General features: G+C 45.6%; 1 protein-coding gene across 1 annotated transcript in view; it reads right to left on the reverse strand.

Moving 5' to 3' along the window:
* DLGAP3 (DLG associated protein 3) overlaps positions 1-15,400 on the reverse strand; it is a 41,012-nt gene that overhangs the window by 8,612 nt on the left and 17,000 nt on the right. The window contains exons 5-7 of the mRNA XM_047790678.1: positions 13,207-13,420; positions 12,617-12,930; positions 12,158-12,243 (exon numbers count right to left, since the gene is read on the reverse strand). Coding sequence (XP_047646634.1) covers positions 12,158-12,243; positions 12,617-12,930; positions 13,207-13,420 — 614 coding nt within the window. The remainder of the gene's footprint in view (positions 1-12,157; positions 12,244-12,616; positions 12,931-13,206; positions 13,421-15,400) is intronic.

A 15,400-nucleotide genomic window follows, 5' to 3' on the forward strand; every position in this document is an offset into this window, starting at 1 on the left:
GAGAGGGGACAACGGGATCCAGGCTAGAGTGATGGGAAGTGAGGACTCAACCTACCACTGCTGGTTTTGAAGAGAGAAGTAGGCTACAAGCCACGGAATGTGGCCAGCCTCATACATTGGAAAAAGTGACAAAATGGATGATTCCCAGGGTCTCCAGAAGGGATCAGTCTTGCCAACACCTTGATTTTAGCCCAGTGAAACCCAGTTCAGACTTGCAACCGCTAGAAATGTTAAGATTATAAAAAGGTATCATTGGATGCCACTAAATTTGTGGCTATTCATTACAGCAGCTATAGGTAACTAATACAACCTGTAAAAAGTAGTCAATTCAAGATAGAGAAGAGAGAGGCAGTAATCCAAGGACCAGATAGAAGGGGATTAAATAATAACTAACATCCTCTGAATAGTTAGTATGTGCTAAGCAAAGCACTTTACATGAATAAATATGCTGCGTCCTCACGTTAGAGTCACTCCTTACAGATGAGAAAACTAAGGCTTAGAGAAGCGACGTGACTTCCTAAGACCAGATGGTTATCAATTTAGTGTAGTTAGTCAGCAGAGGCCCACTCTTAAAACCTTTACACTCCACTGCTTCCCTAGGACCGAGGGAGAGGGGCAGCTTTAATCAGGAAGACAGATGCTTCACCCCCTGGGGCAGGACTGTTGGAGGAGGCAAGGGAGGAGAGGCAAGGAATTTGGAAGTTGGTGGGAAGTGAAGAGAGGTCCTACCACTGGACCTCAGTCATTTTAATGAAGTAAGCAGGGAGGCAGTCTCTGGAGATTGCGGGGAGGGGCACTGGGAGAGGGAATAAGAAGGAACAGCCTTAGGGGAGGCAGGCTAGCGGAGGGGTTAAGCAGGTACATACGCTCTGGAGTCTGGAGAGGGGCTGCCTGGGTCCAAAACCAACCCAGCTTTACAGTTTGTGCCTCAGTTTCTTCATCTACAAATGAGAATGACAGCAGCACCTACTCATAAGATTGCTATGAAATAGCATATCTAAAAAACTTCGAACAGCACCTGGCCTGCCCATGGTAAACGTTAATCACTATATGGTGAGGCGGGAAGGTTTGGAGCCCACACTGAAAAGAAAGGGAGATGGACAAATAAAATCATGGGACTGGAGCACTGAGAACCCAATTAGACCGTTGTGCTGTCTTGTAGTTACTGATTATCACGAATAATGTAGTTACTGCCGATCATTTCCATCTGTTCTCCCACAGCACTCTGAATAAAATCTCTCTTTTACTCCTTATCACATTGTATTGTAATTAGTTCACGTATGTAAATCTCTCTCTCCCTTACTAAATTGGGCAATTCCTCAAATAAACCTTGGTTGAGTGGTTGGCTGGTCGGAAGGAAGGATGGTAGAGACTACATACAAATCATTCCTCAATATCCATTCCCCTTTCTTCCTTAGTAACAGAATCCCCCAGTTGGTTGTTTTGGTTTGGTTTGGTTTTGGCTAGTGGATTGCAAAAGTTCCCAGGCCAGGGATTTAAACGGCACCAAAGCAGCAATCTGAGCCACAGCAATGACAACACCAAATCCTTAGCCCACTGAGCCACCAGAGAACTCTCAAATCCCACAATTTAAAGCTAGACACATGGCCGTTTCAAATAAAGATTCTTTCACCAATCCCCATTACAACGAGGTGTAGCCAGGTGGCTAAATTCTTAGCTCATTGGATATAAGAAGAAGTGGTATGTGCGACTTTCCAGGAAAGGTCCTTAAATGGAGAGCACATACCCTTCTTTATTCCTTTCTCCTCCCTGCTGACCAGAATGCAGATGTGATGGCTGGACCACAAGCAGCCATCTTGGAACATGGGATGTAAGCCAAGTGTTAAGGATGGAGGAGAAATAAGACAGAAGAAGCCTGGGTCCTGACACTGTGGATCAACTACCAGCTCTCAACTGACTCTCTCCGGACTTCTAAGCAAGAAGGAAATAAACTTCTAGCATATTTAAGACATTGTTTTTCTGCAACTGACAGCCAAAACTGATCCTAACTGTAACAGATGCATTTTCAGGGTAGTGAAGTCCAAGGCTTTTGTCCCTATTTAGTTTTGGATTTGGCAGCATCTGCTGTGGTCTTCACCAATAGCTGCAAATACAAGGGTAGAAACTGGCTTCAATTATGAATCATCACTAATACCTAACAATGCCTTTCATGATATTTTCTCCCCGAGCATTTTAACGAGGTCAAGGAGGCCTCTTCCTCTCAAGTCCTTTAGGGTGACAATGATCAGACTGCTGATGATTCTGGAAGCGGTTATCATGGTTGCTTCAGGGAAATGTTTCTACCATGATTCTCTGATGGATAGCACAGAAGACTCTGGGAAGAAACTGACTCATCCCAAGAGACTCGGTGTCCAAAGAATGTTCAACATCCAGAGGTTGTCAAAAGGTTTTGCCAGGAGTACCTGGCAGTAGGCTGGTGGGGATGGGAGGGGGAACGGATTGGGACATTTCAGCAAGGCTCAGCCATTGTTCTAGCTCCCTCTCTGAGAAGGCATCTTAAGAGCTTAAATACACAATCAATCAGGAATTCCCAGGTCCACCACAGGGCCTGGGGGCTATGACAGTGATGCCAAGGTGGCGCTAAGGTGGGAGATTTAGGGAGAGTCATGACCATTCTGGAGCTGATAGCTGAGGAAGGGAGGCAGTGTCCACACCCAAGGCTTGTGGTCATTCAGCAATTCATTGCTTTTTTGAAGGCCTGTTCTTGGACTATAACTTCATGAGGATGTGCTTCCTTCCCAGCACTCCAGGAGCTCTGTTCTTTCAGCACATTCCCTCCCCAAGGTTCCAAAGCCAGAAATGACCATGATGCTAAGAAAGGGGTGGACTTCCTACACAGAGTTCTCCAGGTAGCCCTGATTGGGCACAAGTGGCTGAGTAAGGCTGCCAGATAAAATATAGGACTTCAGTTAAATTTTAATTTCAAATAAATAACAGATAATTTTCAGTATGTCTTATGCAACATTTAGGAAATACTTATACCAAAAAGAAGTATTTCCTATTTACATGATAATCAAATTTAATTGGATAGCTGGTTTTTTTCTTGTTTATGTTGTTTTGTTTTTGCTAACTCAGGAATTTAAGATTAAAATCTTAATGGAAGGGATCTAGAAGTGGAAGATACAAGGAGATCCCTTGATTAGAGAGAGTTAGAAGCAAAAATCACATGACTTCCATGTTCTCAAAGGGCTCTAGCAATAGACTTCTAATATCCAATAAGGGCACCGGATGCATTCTTTTTTTTTTTTTTTCTTTTTCACAGCCACACCTGTGGCAAATGGAAGTTCTGGGCTAGGGGCTGAATTGGAACTGCAGCTAAACCTACACCACAGCCACAGCAACACCTGATCTGAGCCACATCTAAAACCTATGCTGAAGCTTAAGGAAACGCTGGATCCTTAACCCACTGAGTGAGGCCAGGGATCAAACCCTCATTCTCACAGAGACAACGTCAGATCCTTAACCCACCAAGCCACAATGGGAACTCCTGGATGTATTCTTTTATCACAGCCCAGAGTACATTGGGTCTGGGAAGACAGGTGCTGTAGGATGCCTTGAGATGGAGCTGATAACCTTTTGTTTTTGTTTTTGGTTTTTTTGGCTTTCTTTCTTTCTTTTTTTTTTTTTTTTTTTTGCTTTTTAGGGCCACACCCATGACACATGGAGGTTCCCAGCCTAGGAGTCAAATCGGAGCTACAGCTGCCGGCCGAGGCCACAGCCACAGCAATGCAGGATCTGAATCATGTCTACAATTTACACCACAGCTCATGGCAACGCCGGATCCTTAACCCACTGAGCGTGGCCAGGAATTGAACCCACAACCTCATGGTTACTAGTCGGATTCTTTTCCGATGCACGACAATGGGAACTCCAACTGTTTCTCCCTCCTACCAGAGGGTCTTAGCACCTGCTGGTCCTTCTGCCTGGAACATTCATCTCCCATTTTCACTTAGTTCTGTTGATCCTTCAGGTCTTCACTCAAATGTCACCTTCTCAGGGAATCCATGCCTGACCCCTCTGACTGCGTCAAAGCCCCAACTATACACGCTCATAATGTACATGCCTCTCCTCTGTGGCTCCTGCTCGGCTGAACTTCTACATCATTTATGAGGTTCTTAGATTAATGTGGCAGCAAGCTTCACAGGCCAGGGGCTGTGTCTGCTTTGGCTCACCTTTGTATCCTCTGTGCCCAGAACAATAGTTGACAAATAATAGGGATACAATAAATGTCTATGGACAAATGAATCTTAGGCGGGGGTGCAGTGGAGATGGAGCTGAAGGGGTGCCAACCCCAACGCTTATATGTTTCTAAGCCAAGTCATCACTGATGATGCACAACCGAAAGGACCCACAGACAACTCCCAGGAATAAAGGGAAATAAATCCGAATTTCTCACCCAGTAGGTTAGCAGGGAACACCTGAAAGGCAAAAAAGGAGAAACCTTTCCTCCCTGGCAATTTTTTAAACCAAAGTACAGAGAAAGAGAAAGAGAGACAGAGAGAAATACTGGGACCAGTGAGACGAGAGCAAGGACAAGACAATCTAAGAAAATGGGGTGGCAGCAGGTGGGGGGCTAGACCTGGATGTGTGTCTGGAAAGGCTGCTGATATTCATGGCTCACTTTTATGTACCAGTTGGGTCATGGTGTGTGGTAAGTCAGACTTAGAGTGCCAGGGACATAAGGGACAGAAAGGACAAATGCAGGTGTATAACTAATGATGCCTTCAGCAGACAAGCAGGGGAACTGGGCCAGAAAGATGCGCCAGATTTCTTCTCTCCCCACCTGTCACCCCCTCTGGATTCCCAGTGTGATCACCTGTCCCAAGCAATTCAGTTCTTTAGACATTTGTCCAACACTATCTCCTCCCTCCAGCCCACCCCATCAAGGCCTCCCCAGCACCTACTTGAGAGAAAGGAAGACCTCAGGCTCCACCTGTCCCCACCCTTCCTTGACTTCACTTCAAATGCTTCCAAAATCATTCCACTCCTCTCTGTATCTGATGCCATGAGCCTTATCCAGACAATTGATCAATAGGGCAGGATGAACCAACCTGGGAAGTTCCCACCTCCCCAATACCGCACATATAGAAACATACAGAAATGCTACATCAAATAAAGTCCAGGAGGTCCCGTTGTGGCTTAGCAGGTGTCCATGAGGATTCAGGTTTGATCCCTGACCCCACTCAGCGCACTACGGATCCGCCGTTGCTGCAGACTGCGGTGTAGTCCGGCAGTGGCAGCTCCAATTCGACCCCTAGCTCGGGAACTTCCATATGCAGCAGGTGTGGCCCCACTAAGAGAGAAAAAAAAAGAAAGCCCAAAAGGCAGTTGCTACAATGCCAAGCTTGAAAAGAAGAAAGAGAAATCTTCAGGTTCCAGAAAGAAAAAGGAAATTCTAAATCAGAGAGGTGAAAGGGAATCTAAGCCAAATGAGCCACAGGAGTATCAGGCCAGACATATGCTAGAGGCTACCTGGTAACACCAAGAATATAAAAGGAGAGACTCCAAGTCTTTGCATCCTGGGGACCTGGAAGGAGACCCCATGCATAAAGCCAGCAGACAAAATAAAGGTCGTCTCATTTACAAACGTGGACTAGAAAACTCACGTCATGATTCAGGTATGTGGCCTGGAGGTAGGATGCCGAGAAATCAGAATATTAAGGCTGCTCTGTGTGTGGGTGTGGGGTCTGAATGAGTAGTACCAGTGAAATACAGAAACCTCAGGCGGAGATATTAACTCTAAAACTGCTCCCAAGCTCAAGTAGCACTTCAGCATAAAGGAAATTGAACCCAGGAGGAAGCAGTGGGCAGCAACAAGCAATAGTGAACACATAAATTGTTAAAACATGTTTGTACGTCCAAACTATTAAACCATAAAAGATATAACAACAACTGACTTGGCAGAGTTTTTTAAAGAGGTATAATCAAATGTTAGACAAATATTAACATGGAAGATGGGGGGAGGGAGTTAAGAAGGAAATTAAAGCGTTCCAAGGTTCTTGCTTTGTGCCTCTTTCAGGGTAGAAATACTAATTTTAGACTTTAATAGAAAAATATGAAAGTAAGTATATTTGTTTTAAATTTGAAGGAAATCACTATTAAAATGTAAACTTCCAACCCAGTGGAGGGAACAAGAGAATAAAGTCACCTTGATCAGTTCAACATATGGCAGAAAAGCAAGGGAGGAGGAAGCAAAAGAAAAATGTGTCAAATAGAAAATGTTTAAAGAGATGATAGAAATAAAGCCAAACAAATCAGTAATCAAAAAATACATAAAGAGATTAAATAAGTCTACTAAATTCTAGCTCCATACTGCTCTTACAAGCAACATATCTAAAATGACTTCAAGGCAAAAACCAATAGTAAGGATGAAAAGCAACCTATTTAATGATAAAAGGACCAACCCACTAAGAAGATACAACAATCTTAAGCCTGAATGCTAAACAACATACTCTCAAACTAAAGAAAAATAAATAAAATTCCCAGGGAAATGGACACATTCACAATCGTGGTGAGACATTTTTAACTGGTAGGTCAAACATCCAAAAAAAAATCAAAGATATACATGTATAAAGTATAATTTATAAGTCTGATCATATATAATATATATACACATGACATGTATATACGATGGAGGAAGCTTCAACAAATTCTAAGGAATAAATATCACACAGAATGCGCACCATGACCAACAAGGTAGCAAATTTACAAATCAAGAGTGAAAAGGTAGGAGTTCCTGTCATGGCTCAGTGGTTAACGAACCCAACTAGTATCCATAAGGACATGGGTTTGATCCCTGGCCTCATTCAGTGGGTTAAGGATCTGGCTTTGCCGAGAGCTGTGCCATAGGTCACAGACGCAGCTCAGATTCCGCATTGCTGTGGCTCTGGCTTATGTCGACAGCTACAGCTCTGACTGGACCCCTAGTCTGGGAACTTCCACATGCCTTGGGTGCAGTCCTTAAAAGACCAAAAACAAAACAAAACAAAACAAAACAAAACAGTGAAAAGGTAGCCCCTTATGCAAAAAGATACATTTGGAAAGTTAAAAAAAAAATTCTTTTGAATAATTCATGAGTTAAAAAGGAAGTTAAGATGAAAGCTACAACTGAACAATGAAAACAAGATCCCAAAACTTATGAGATGCAAATACAGCAGTATAGTTAGAGGGACATTTATAGCCTTAAAAATAAGAAATAGTGTTCAGGAGCTCCCTGGGAGCCTAGTGGTTAAGGAATCCATGATGTGGCTGCTGTGGCTTAGGTTCAGTCCCTGGCCTGGGAACTTCCGCATGCTGCAGGCATGGCCAAATAAAGGGAAAAGCAAAAAAAAAAGAAGTAATGTAAAGAGGCTAGAAAAAAAAAAGTAGAAGGAAAATAATAACACAAAAGCAGTAGAAGGAAATATTAAAGATGAAAGAAAAACAACAGAGATGCTCACCCAAACTTAAAGCTAGTTCTTTTAAAGACTAAAAATACATAATTTTAAAAATATGTTAGGGGTGCACTGGTGGCATAGCAGATTAAGGATATGGCACTGTCACTGCTGTGGCATGGGTTCCATTTCTGGTATGTTTTTTAAATGACAAACTATACAAACATTGTGCAAAATGGATCAAGAAAGAGAAGTAGGGTATAAATATATACCACCAGGAATAAAAAGGGAGGGGGCATAACCTAAGAATATGATAAACATTTATAAAATTAATACCATGAGAAAGAATATGTGTGCCAAAGATTTTGGAAACTGTCAACGCTTTGTTAAACAGTCCATTTTTTAGAAAAACATAAATCACCAAAATTGACTCAAGAGGAAAAAACCAGAATAGATCAATAACCGCTAAACACACTGAAGCTGTTCTTCAAAAACCTTCTCCTATCCTGAAAAGGCATCAGGCCTGGAGAGTTTTATAGGCAATCTCTGCCAAAACCTTTAAGAAAAAGTTAATTCCTGCTTCCTACAAATTATTCCACACAACAGAAACACAGAGAACACTACCAAACTCATTTTAGGAGTCTAGCATAACCTTAATACCTGAACCGAATCTGAATAACAACAGTGAAAACAAAATTGTATGCCAATCTCACCTATGAGCATACATATAAAAATCTTATTTATTTATTTTTTGTCTTTTTAGGGCCGCACCCAAGGCACATGGAAGTTCCCAGGCTAGGGGTCAAATCAGAGCTGTAGCCGCTGGTCTACACCACAGCCACAGCAACGCTAGATCTGAACCACATCTGAGACCTACACCACAGCTTACAACAACACCCAATCCTTAACCCACTGCACCAGGCCAGGGATTGAACCTGTATTCTCACAGATACCAGTTAGATTCGTTTCTGCTGAGCCACGATGGGAACTCTTAAAAACCCTAAATAAATCAGTAACACCTATTCCAAAATCCAGCAATGTATATATTAAAAACAATAGAGCAAGACCGTGACAAAAACTGTTAAGAGGTCCACACACCCATTCTTCTCTCTGTGGTTCCTAGTCGGATTCGTTAACCACTGAGCCATGACAGGAACTCCCCAGGAAGTCTTTTAAAAAGGAAGGACTGCACCCTCCTTCTCTCTGCCCCCCTGGTACTGATCAGAATGCAGACAGGATGGGGCTTGAGCATCGGCTCCCTGAATATGTGGTGACAGACAAAGGATGGAAGATCAGCAAGGAGGCACCTGGGGTCCTGACACAGAACTTCCACATCCAGGCTTTTCCTTCTTGTGAGTGAGAAATATACTGAAGACACTTTTGAGGCCCTGTTACAGCCAAACTTAATCCAAACTGATAATAGGATCAAGCAGGGTTTATCCCAGGAGTGAAAGAATGGGTCAACATGGAAATCTCTTAATATAATTCACCACATTACAGACAGAAGGAGAAAATCTATGATCATCTAAGTAGATTCTGGAAAAGCACTCAATAAAATTCCACTCTCATTTTTTATTAAAAAAAAAAAAAAAAAAGGAGCTCCCATCGTGGCTCAGTGGTTAACAAATCCGACTAGGAACTATGAGGTTTCAGGTTCGATCCCTGGCCTTGCTCAGTGGGTTAAGGATCCGGTGTTGCCGTGAGCTGTGATGTAGGTTGCAGACATGGCTCGGATCCTGCATTGCCGTGGCTCTGGCATAGGCTGGTGGCTACAGCTCTGATCAGACCCCTAGCCTGGGAACCTCCATATGCCACATGTGCGGCCCTAGAAAAAAAGACAAAAAAATAAAAATTAAAAAAAAAAAAAAAACTCTTAGCCAAGTAGGAATAGAAGGGAATTTCCTTAACCTGATAAACAGTATCCATCAACATCTGTAACAAATATCATCACACTTATAAATGGGACTTAGAAGATATTTACTAACGTCTAATGTTTACTAATGTTGAATGGCACAAGAGTAAGACACTCAACAGCAAACTAGAAGTCCTGTTTAATGCATTATTGTGAGAAAAAGAAAAATTTTAAATACAGAATAAAACAAATATTCTCATTTGCAGAAAATATAACTGACCGTATAGAAAACCTATCACAATTTTCAGATAAGCTTTGAGTCCTAATAAGATCTGGCTGAATACAAAGTTAACATAGGAGTTCCCTTGAGGTGCATCAGGTTAAGGATCCAGTGTTGTCACTGCAGTGGCTTGGGTCACTACTCTGGCCCACCGTGGATGCCAGAAAAAACAGAAAACAGAAAAATCAACATATAAAACCTAACAGTGTTTTCATACACTAGCAGCATCCAAGTCTAAAATACAATAGAAAAAAATATCCCCAACACAAGATTGGCCATAATGCAAAAGGCTATCATCTTTCTTCTAGATCATGAAAGTAATCCTGTTTAACAGCCTCCCATACCTACTAGTACTTCCCTCAAATTTATTCTCCACTCAGTACATTTTGTAAACATAAATTAGATCATGTCACACTCCTTTTTTCCATGGATGCTCATTAGTTAGAATTAAATTCCAGTTCTTTATCACAGCCATGCTCTGCATGACCTGGCCCTGCCTAGTTTCCAGCCCACTCCCTCACCACTGTCCAGGACGTTCCACACCAGCCACATGAACCTTCTTTCAGGTCCTGATGCATATCAAACTCTTTCCTACCCCAGGGCCTTCGCATATGCTATCCCCTCTTCTTGGAATGCTTCTTCCCCCAACCATCACCTAAGTGTTCCTAGTCAATCCTCAAGCCTCAGCTTAATTGTCACCTGCTTAACCTAAATAAGCTCCTTTCTCTCTTAACTCCTTTTTTCTTTCGTATTCCCACCATAATGCATAATAATATCCCATTACCTACTGTACCATAATGTGTAATCATATTTTTATTCATGGATTATTCATGCATTGCCTTGACTCCCTTCTAGGTCATAACTTCTACAAGGGTAAGAGTCATGGCTTTGATGCTTAACAGGAGCTGTCCCATAATAGATGCTTAATAAGTATTTTCTGAATGAATCACTCCATGAATGAACAGCAGAGTTTGCTGATTTAGCCCAAGTCTCAAGAGAATGCCTGGTGCACTCTTCTCAGGATTCAGGCTGGTTAGGAGGAATGGGGGGGCGGACCCCAGGGGTCCACCTGGATGAGGGACCAAAAAGCCTCATGAGGGTGCAAATGGGGACACATGGGCTGGGTTTATGGTCCATGGGGCAGCATTAGCACTGGGGGCAGGGTTCTGAACACCTGACTCCTACCCACCTCTCAAGAGTTCAAGTCATGGACTTGCAGAATTGGGTTTGCCACAAAGTGCTACTTCTCTATGATCTTTACAGAATATTAAGAATTTGGAGGGTGACAGCTTTCAAGAATGATGGGGGCAACAAGGGCACCTTTTTGCCATCCTGGATGGAGGCATTTACAGCCTCAGGAGCATATGGAACCGCAAGGAGCTCGTTTGAGAGTGGAGAAAACTAGTGCATCGCCACAGGAACCCCCAGAAGTCCAGATCAGGCTCACACACACACACACACACACACACACACACAAGATGCTCCCAGGGCTTCCCAGAAACAGTTGGAGGAATCTAGGAAGGTCTAAAAGCCCAGCAATGGCAACTGGGTACAGAGCTATGAGGAACTGCCACTGGCACTCTGGTTTTTTTCCTTCAAGCGGTATGGCCTGGGCATCTCAGACTACTGGAAAACTCTTACAGCCGGCTCCAGGCAGGTTCCCAGGCACCATACTTAGGGCTGCCCTGGCCTGGTAGCACTGCAGCCCAGAGGGCAGACAGGCCGCTGTAGCGCTGCCACGTGGTCATTAGAGAGAGTGTCTTCCCACAGGAACCAAACAACAGAGATTCCTCCCAGTATTCCCTCCAGAGCTCTCAGTGCTAATTTTTCAGTTGGAAATTAAGGAAATAACCTAATGCCAGCACAGTGGCGGCTGATTTCTCAGGTATGCCACACACTCAGGCATATAATAGGTACCCCTGACTGGTTAAATGCTTGTGTGAGCTGAGTGAAGAGAAGTGTTACATCTGCCAGGGGCCCCTGAGAGGCAATCTTCGTGTTTGTTGCTTTTGGAGCTTACATACTTGTGCACCGCAGGAAATAACGAGGGATTGGAAAAATCCTGTTATGCCCTCTAAAGGGCACTTGTCGGAGGCTTGCTCTGTACCTACCTGCTACTTCTCCCTATCACCCCTTTCCCCAGACCACTGCGTAGCTCCTGTCCACCCCCCAGCACCTGGGACTGGCCTGGGTACAAGGAGAATTCATTTTTTTCTTTTTTTCTTTTGTCTTTTTAGGGCCACACCCACAGTAAATGGAGGTTCCCAGGCTAGGGATCTAATTGGAGCTGTTGCTGCTGGCCTACACCACAGCTCACTGCAACGTCAGATCCTTAACTCACTAAGCGAGGCCAGGGATCGAACCCATCACCTCATGGTTCCTAGTCGGATTCATTTCCACTGCGCCACAATGGGGACTCCAGAATTCACTTTAGATCTGCTGAAGGTCCTGATGATATCTCCGTGGAGAACCACCTCTGTACTGCTCTGACTTCTCCCCAATAAAAGGGCTTCTTCTCAGGACCAGGAAAAGAGGGTGGGCAGGGAAACCAGGCTGGTGAGGTCATCCTGCCCCCTCTCTCCTCTTCCCCCACCTCCCAGGAAAGCCTGAGATGCCCTGACTCAGACCTACCTCTTGTCTTCTTCCACCTGTACACCGATGGAGTGGAACTCTCTTCGACTCCTATTCTCCGTGTCCGAGTCTGAGATAGTCTCCACCTGATAGCAGGGTTGGGGAGTCAGTGGCCACAGCTAGACCAAGGGACCCAAGCCCTTCCCAGGGAGAAGGGCAAGGGATGCCTGAGCCCCCAGCCAGCTGGCAGATTCTGCAAAGACAATCTGCCTTAACAAGACGAGAGACTCAGGAGGTCAGAGGCATCAAGGTGACAACCTCTGGGCACAGGTCACCTTAGGCTAGTAGAGGTGATGGTGTCAGGAGGTGGGACAAGGGAGTGGGCTGGGGCTGTTTGGAGCAGCCCCATAGATGACCACACTAAAGCAAGGGAGAAAAATGTCTATAAACCCAGTCGGTCCATTGACCCCCTCAACCGTCCAGAACCTGAACTTTCGGTGGCACCGCCTCCTTCCATACCTGCACCCCGATGGACGGCCGCCACTTCCGCTGCCGCGCCAGGCTCCGCAGCTCCTCCCTGCCAGGAATGGTCTTGATGATGAGTGTGGGGGGCTTGGGGCTGGCCCGGGGTGGCACCGGCGCCAACTCTAGGGTGCGCGCGCCCATGGCGGGGCCGTCCAGCCCGTCAGCGGAGCTGCAGCGCCGGGCGGGGCCCTCCGCCGCGGTGAAGCTCTCGTGGGCGGAGTCGGTGCTGCTCTGGGCGGTGATGGAGATGCGGGGCGGGGCCTGGCTTCCCGTCGGGATGGGGGGCGGGGCCTTTCTGAAGTTGAAGGCTGTGGCCAGGGAATACAGAGACGCATGCGGTGAGAAACGCGTCCTGGCAGGCATCTGTGCCCGACCACCCGCCCCCCCGCCCCCCGCCACAATCCCTCTGTGACAGAGGACCCAGCAGCCACGTACAGAGTCACGGATTGTTCTCCCCATCATCCGGCCCAGAAAGGCAAGCGATCTGCCCAAGGTCATACGGCACAGCTGTGACCAGGGTCAGAACCAGAAGCCAGAGCGCTCCCCATTCTAGGACTGGGTCAGGAGAGAGAGGGCGTACTCACAGGAGCCGGGCCTCCCTGAGACAGAGGCAGGGGCAGCAAGGAGGGGCAGGCAGTCGTCATCTTGAGAGCAGCCGGCCTGGATGGCCCGGAGGTAGCTGTGGCTCCGCATGCGGAAACAGCCGGGCAGGTCCAGGGCGTCCACGGCCTGAGACTCCAGCTCCCCAAATACGGACCCGCACACGGCCTCCAGCTGCTGGTTCAGCTCCTCGCTGAGCTGGGTACAGGGGCCAGAATGACAGTTACTGTGGTGCTGGAATGGGATGGAGGCGTCTCTGAGGCGTTTTCCTTCGGAATATATCTAGATCTGCAGAGGCTGTGTCTGTGTGATTCTTATGCATTTGGACTAAAAGAAACCCTCACTCCCTGCAAAGAAAGATGTAGGCACCTCTGCCTTGTGCTGCTCCCCAGCCCTGGGGTCTAATCTCTCCTCTAAATACTCCTCCCTCTACCCCACCTAAGCCTCTTCCAGAGGTCTGGCTGTTCCCCAACCTCTAGACCACCCCAAATTCCTTTCCACCTTGTCTCAGCCCCTCACGTCTCTCACCTGACCCTTGGAGAGAGGACCAGGGACCTGACAGCTACTCTTCTATCCAGTAGGAGGGTGGGAAGCTGTCAGGAAGGTCACTTTTAATTTTATTTTATTATCTACTCCACTATAAAACTGATGGAAAACAACCTATAGAGATATAACCATGTGGCAGGAAGGAAATTAATGAGTAAGTAATGAAGCAAAAATTATCAACCTTCAAGCGTTCCAAGCCCTCCCAACCTTCTGTCCACTAACAAGGGTTCTTCTTCAGCCTGAGGCTTCCTTCCCTGCCCTCATCCTTTGAAGAAAGTTCAATCATTGCTGACTGAGGGTTTTTTTTGTTTCTGATATTTTGTGGTGCAGAATCCATGGTGTTGAAAAAAATTCAAGCAACTAAGAAAAAGCAAAACAAAAATTTTGTTCACAGAATCATGTCGCATTAACACTGCGCTAGGTCTAAATATACCAGAGGTGGAGTTCCCGATGTGACGCAGTGGGTTAAGAATCCAACTGCAGCAGTTCTCTGGTTGCCGCAAAGGCACCTGTTTGATCCCCAGCCTGGCGCAGTGGGTTAAAAAGGAGTTGATATTGCCACAGCTAGGTCGCAGCTGTGGTTCGGATTCAATCCCTGGCCCAGGAACTTCCATATGACCTGGGTGTGGCCATAAAGAAATGTAACAGCTAAATATAACAGAGGTTGTAGCTTCATTTGCATTATATGAGAAAGCTGGCACAAAGAAAATATAAAGGTAGGGAAAGGTGGTTCGGTGGTAAGCTCAACACCCGGAGCACAGGAAGGATGGGTGCACATCTGACTCTAAACTTCAGAGCAGCCAAGGCTTCGAGTACAGCCTATGGGTCGCTTGCATGGGCTGTGTTGTGAGACCCAGATGGACTCAAGTGCTGGCTCTGTTACATCCTGGCAGATGGCCTTTAATTAACTTTAAGGTTACTTGAAGTTTTTGGGCCTCAGTTTAACCACCTGTCAAATGGGAATGATAATGGTAAAAAAAACATGCGAGGCACTTGGTGCAGGTAAGCCCTCAGTCAGTGGCATGTGATAGTCTCAGGGCCTACCAGTGTTTCCAAGCTTGGCCTCCAAAGCGTATATGACATGATATCAAACTGAGCAGGCATTTCCATCCTATTCTTCTGATGGGCAAACTAAGGCTCAGAGAGGGCAGATGAATTGCCCAAAGATGCCCAGCTTGTGAGAAAACCAAAATTAAGTGTCCAGATCCCTGGCTTTCCTGCCAGGCTGACTGAGCATCAGAATCTCCAGGAGAGCTTGTTAAACCTACCTTAACTCAGGCCCCACACTAAGGATCTGAGCTCAGGATTCTTGAACTATAGGCCTCTCTTTGCTTTGGCTGCTCTGAAGGTCAGAGACAAATTTGCTGAGGATTCGTATTCAGTGATTCCAATAAGGGTTCAGTAATTAAAAAGAAAGACTGCAGCTTTTTTTAAAGAGACTTCATTACAAGTGTATAGGAATCTCAGGCCATGGATAAATCCATCCAATATCCTATACAAGTGAAGTTCTCCCATGTTTGACAGGCACAAGCCACACTCCTGCAGCACCTGCGGCTTTTGCAACCCCTTGTGAGCTACCTCTCAGTTTCCTATCTCTTGATCTCGGGGTACCCAGCACCACTGGTGCCAGGG

The sequence above is a fragment of the Phacochoerus africanus genome, chromosome 8 (assembly GCF_016906955.1).
Source record: "Phacochoerus africanus isolate WHEZ1 chromosome 8, ROS_Pafr_v1, whole genome shotgun sequence".
NCBI classification, from domain to species: domain Eukaryota; kingdom Metazoa; phylum Chordata; class Mammalia; order Artiodactyla; family Suidae; genus Phacochoerus; species Phacochoerus africanus.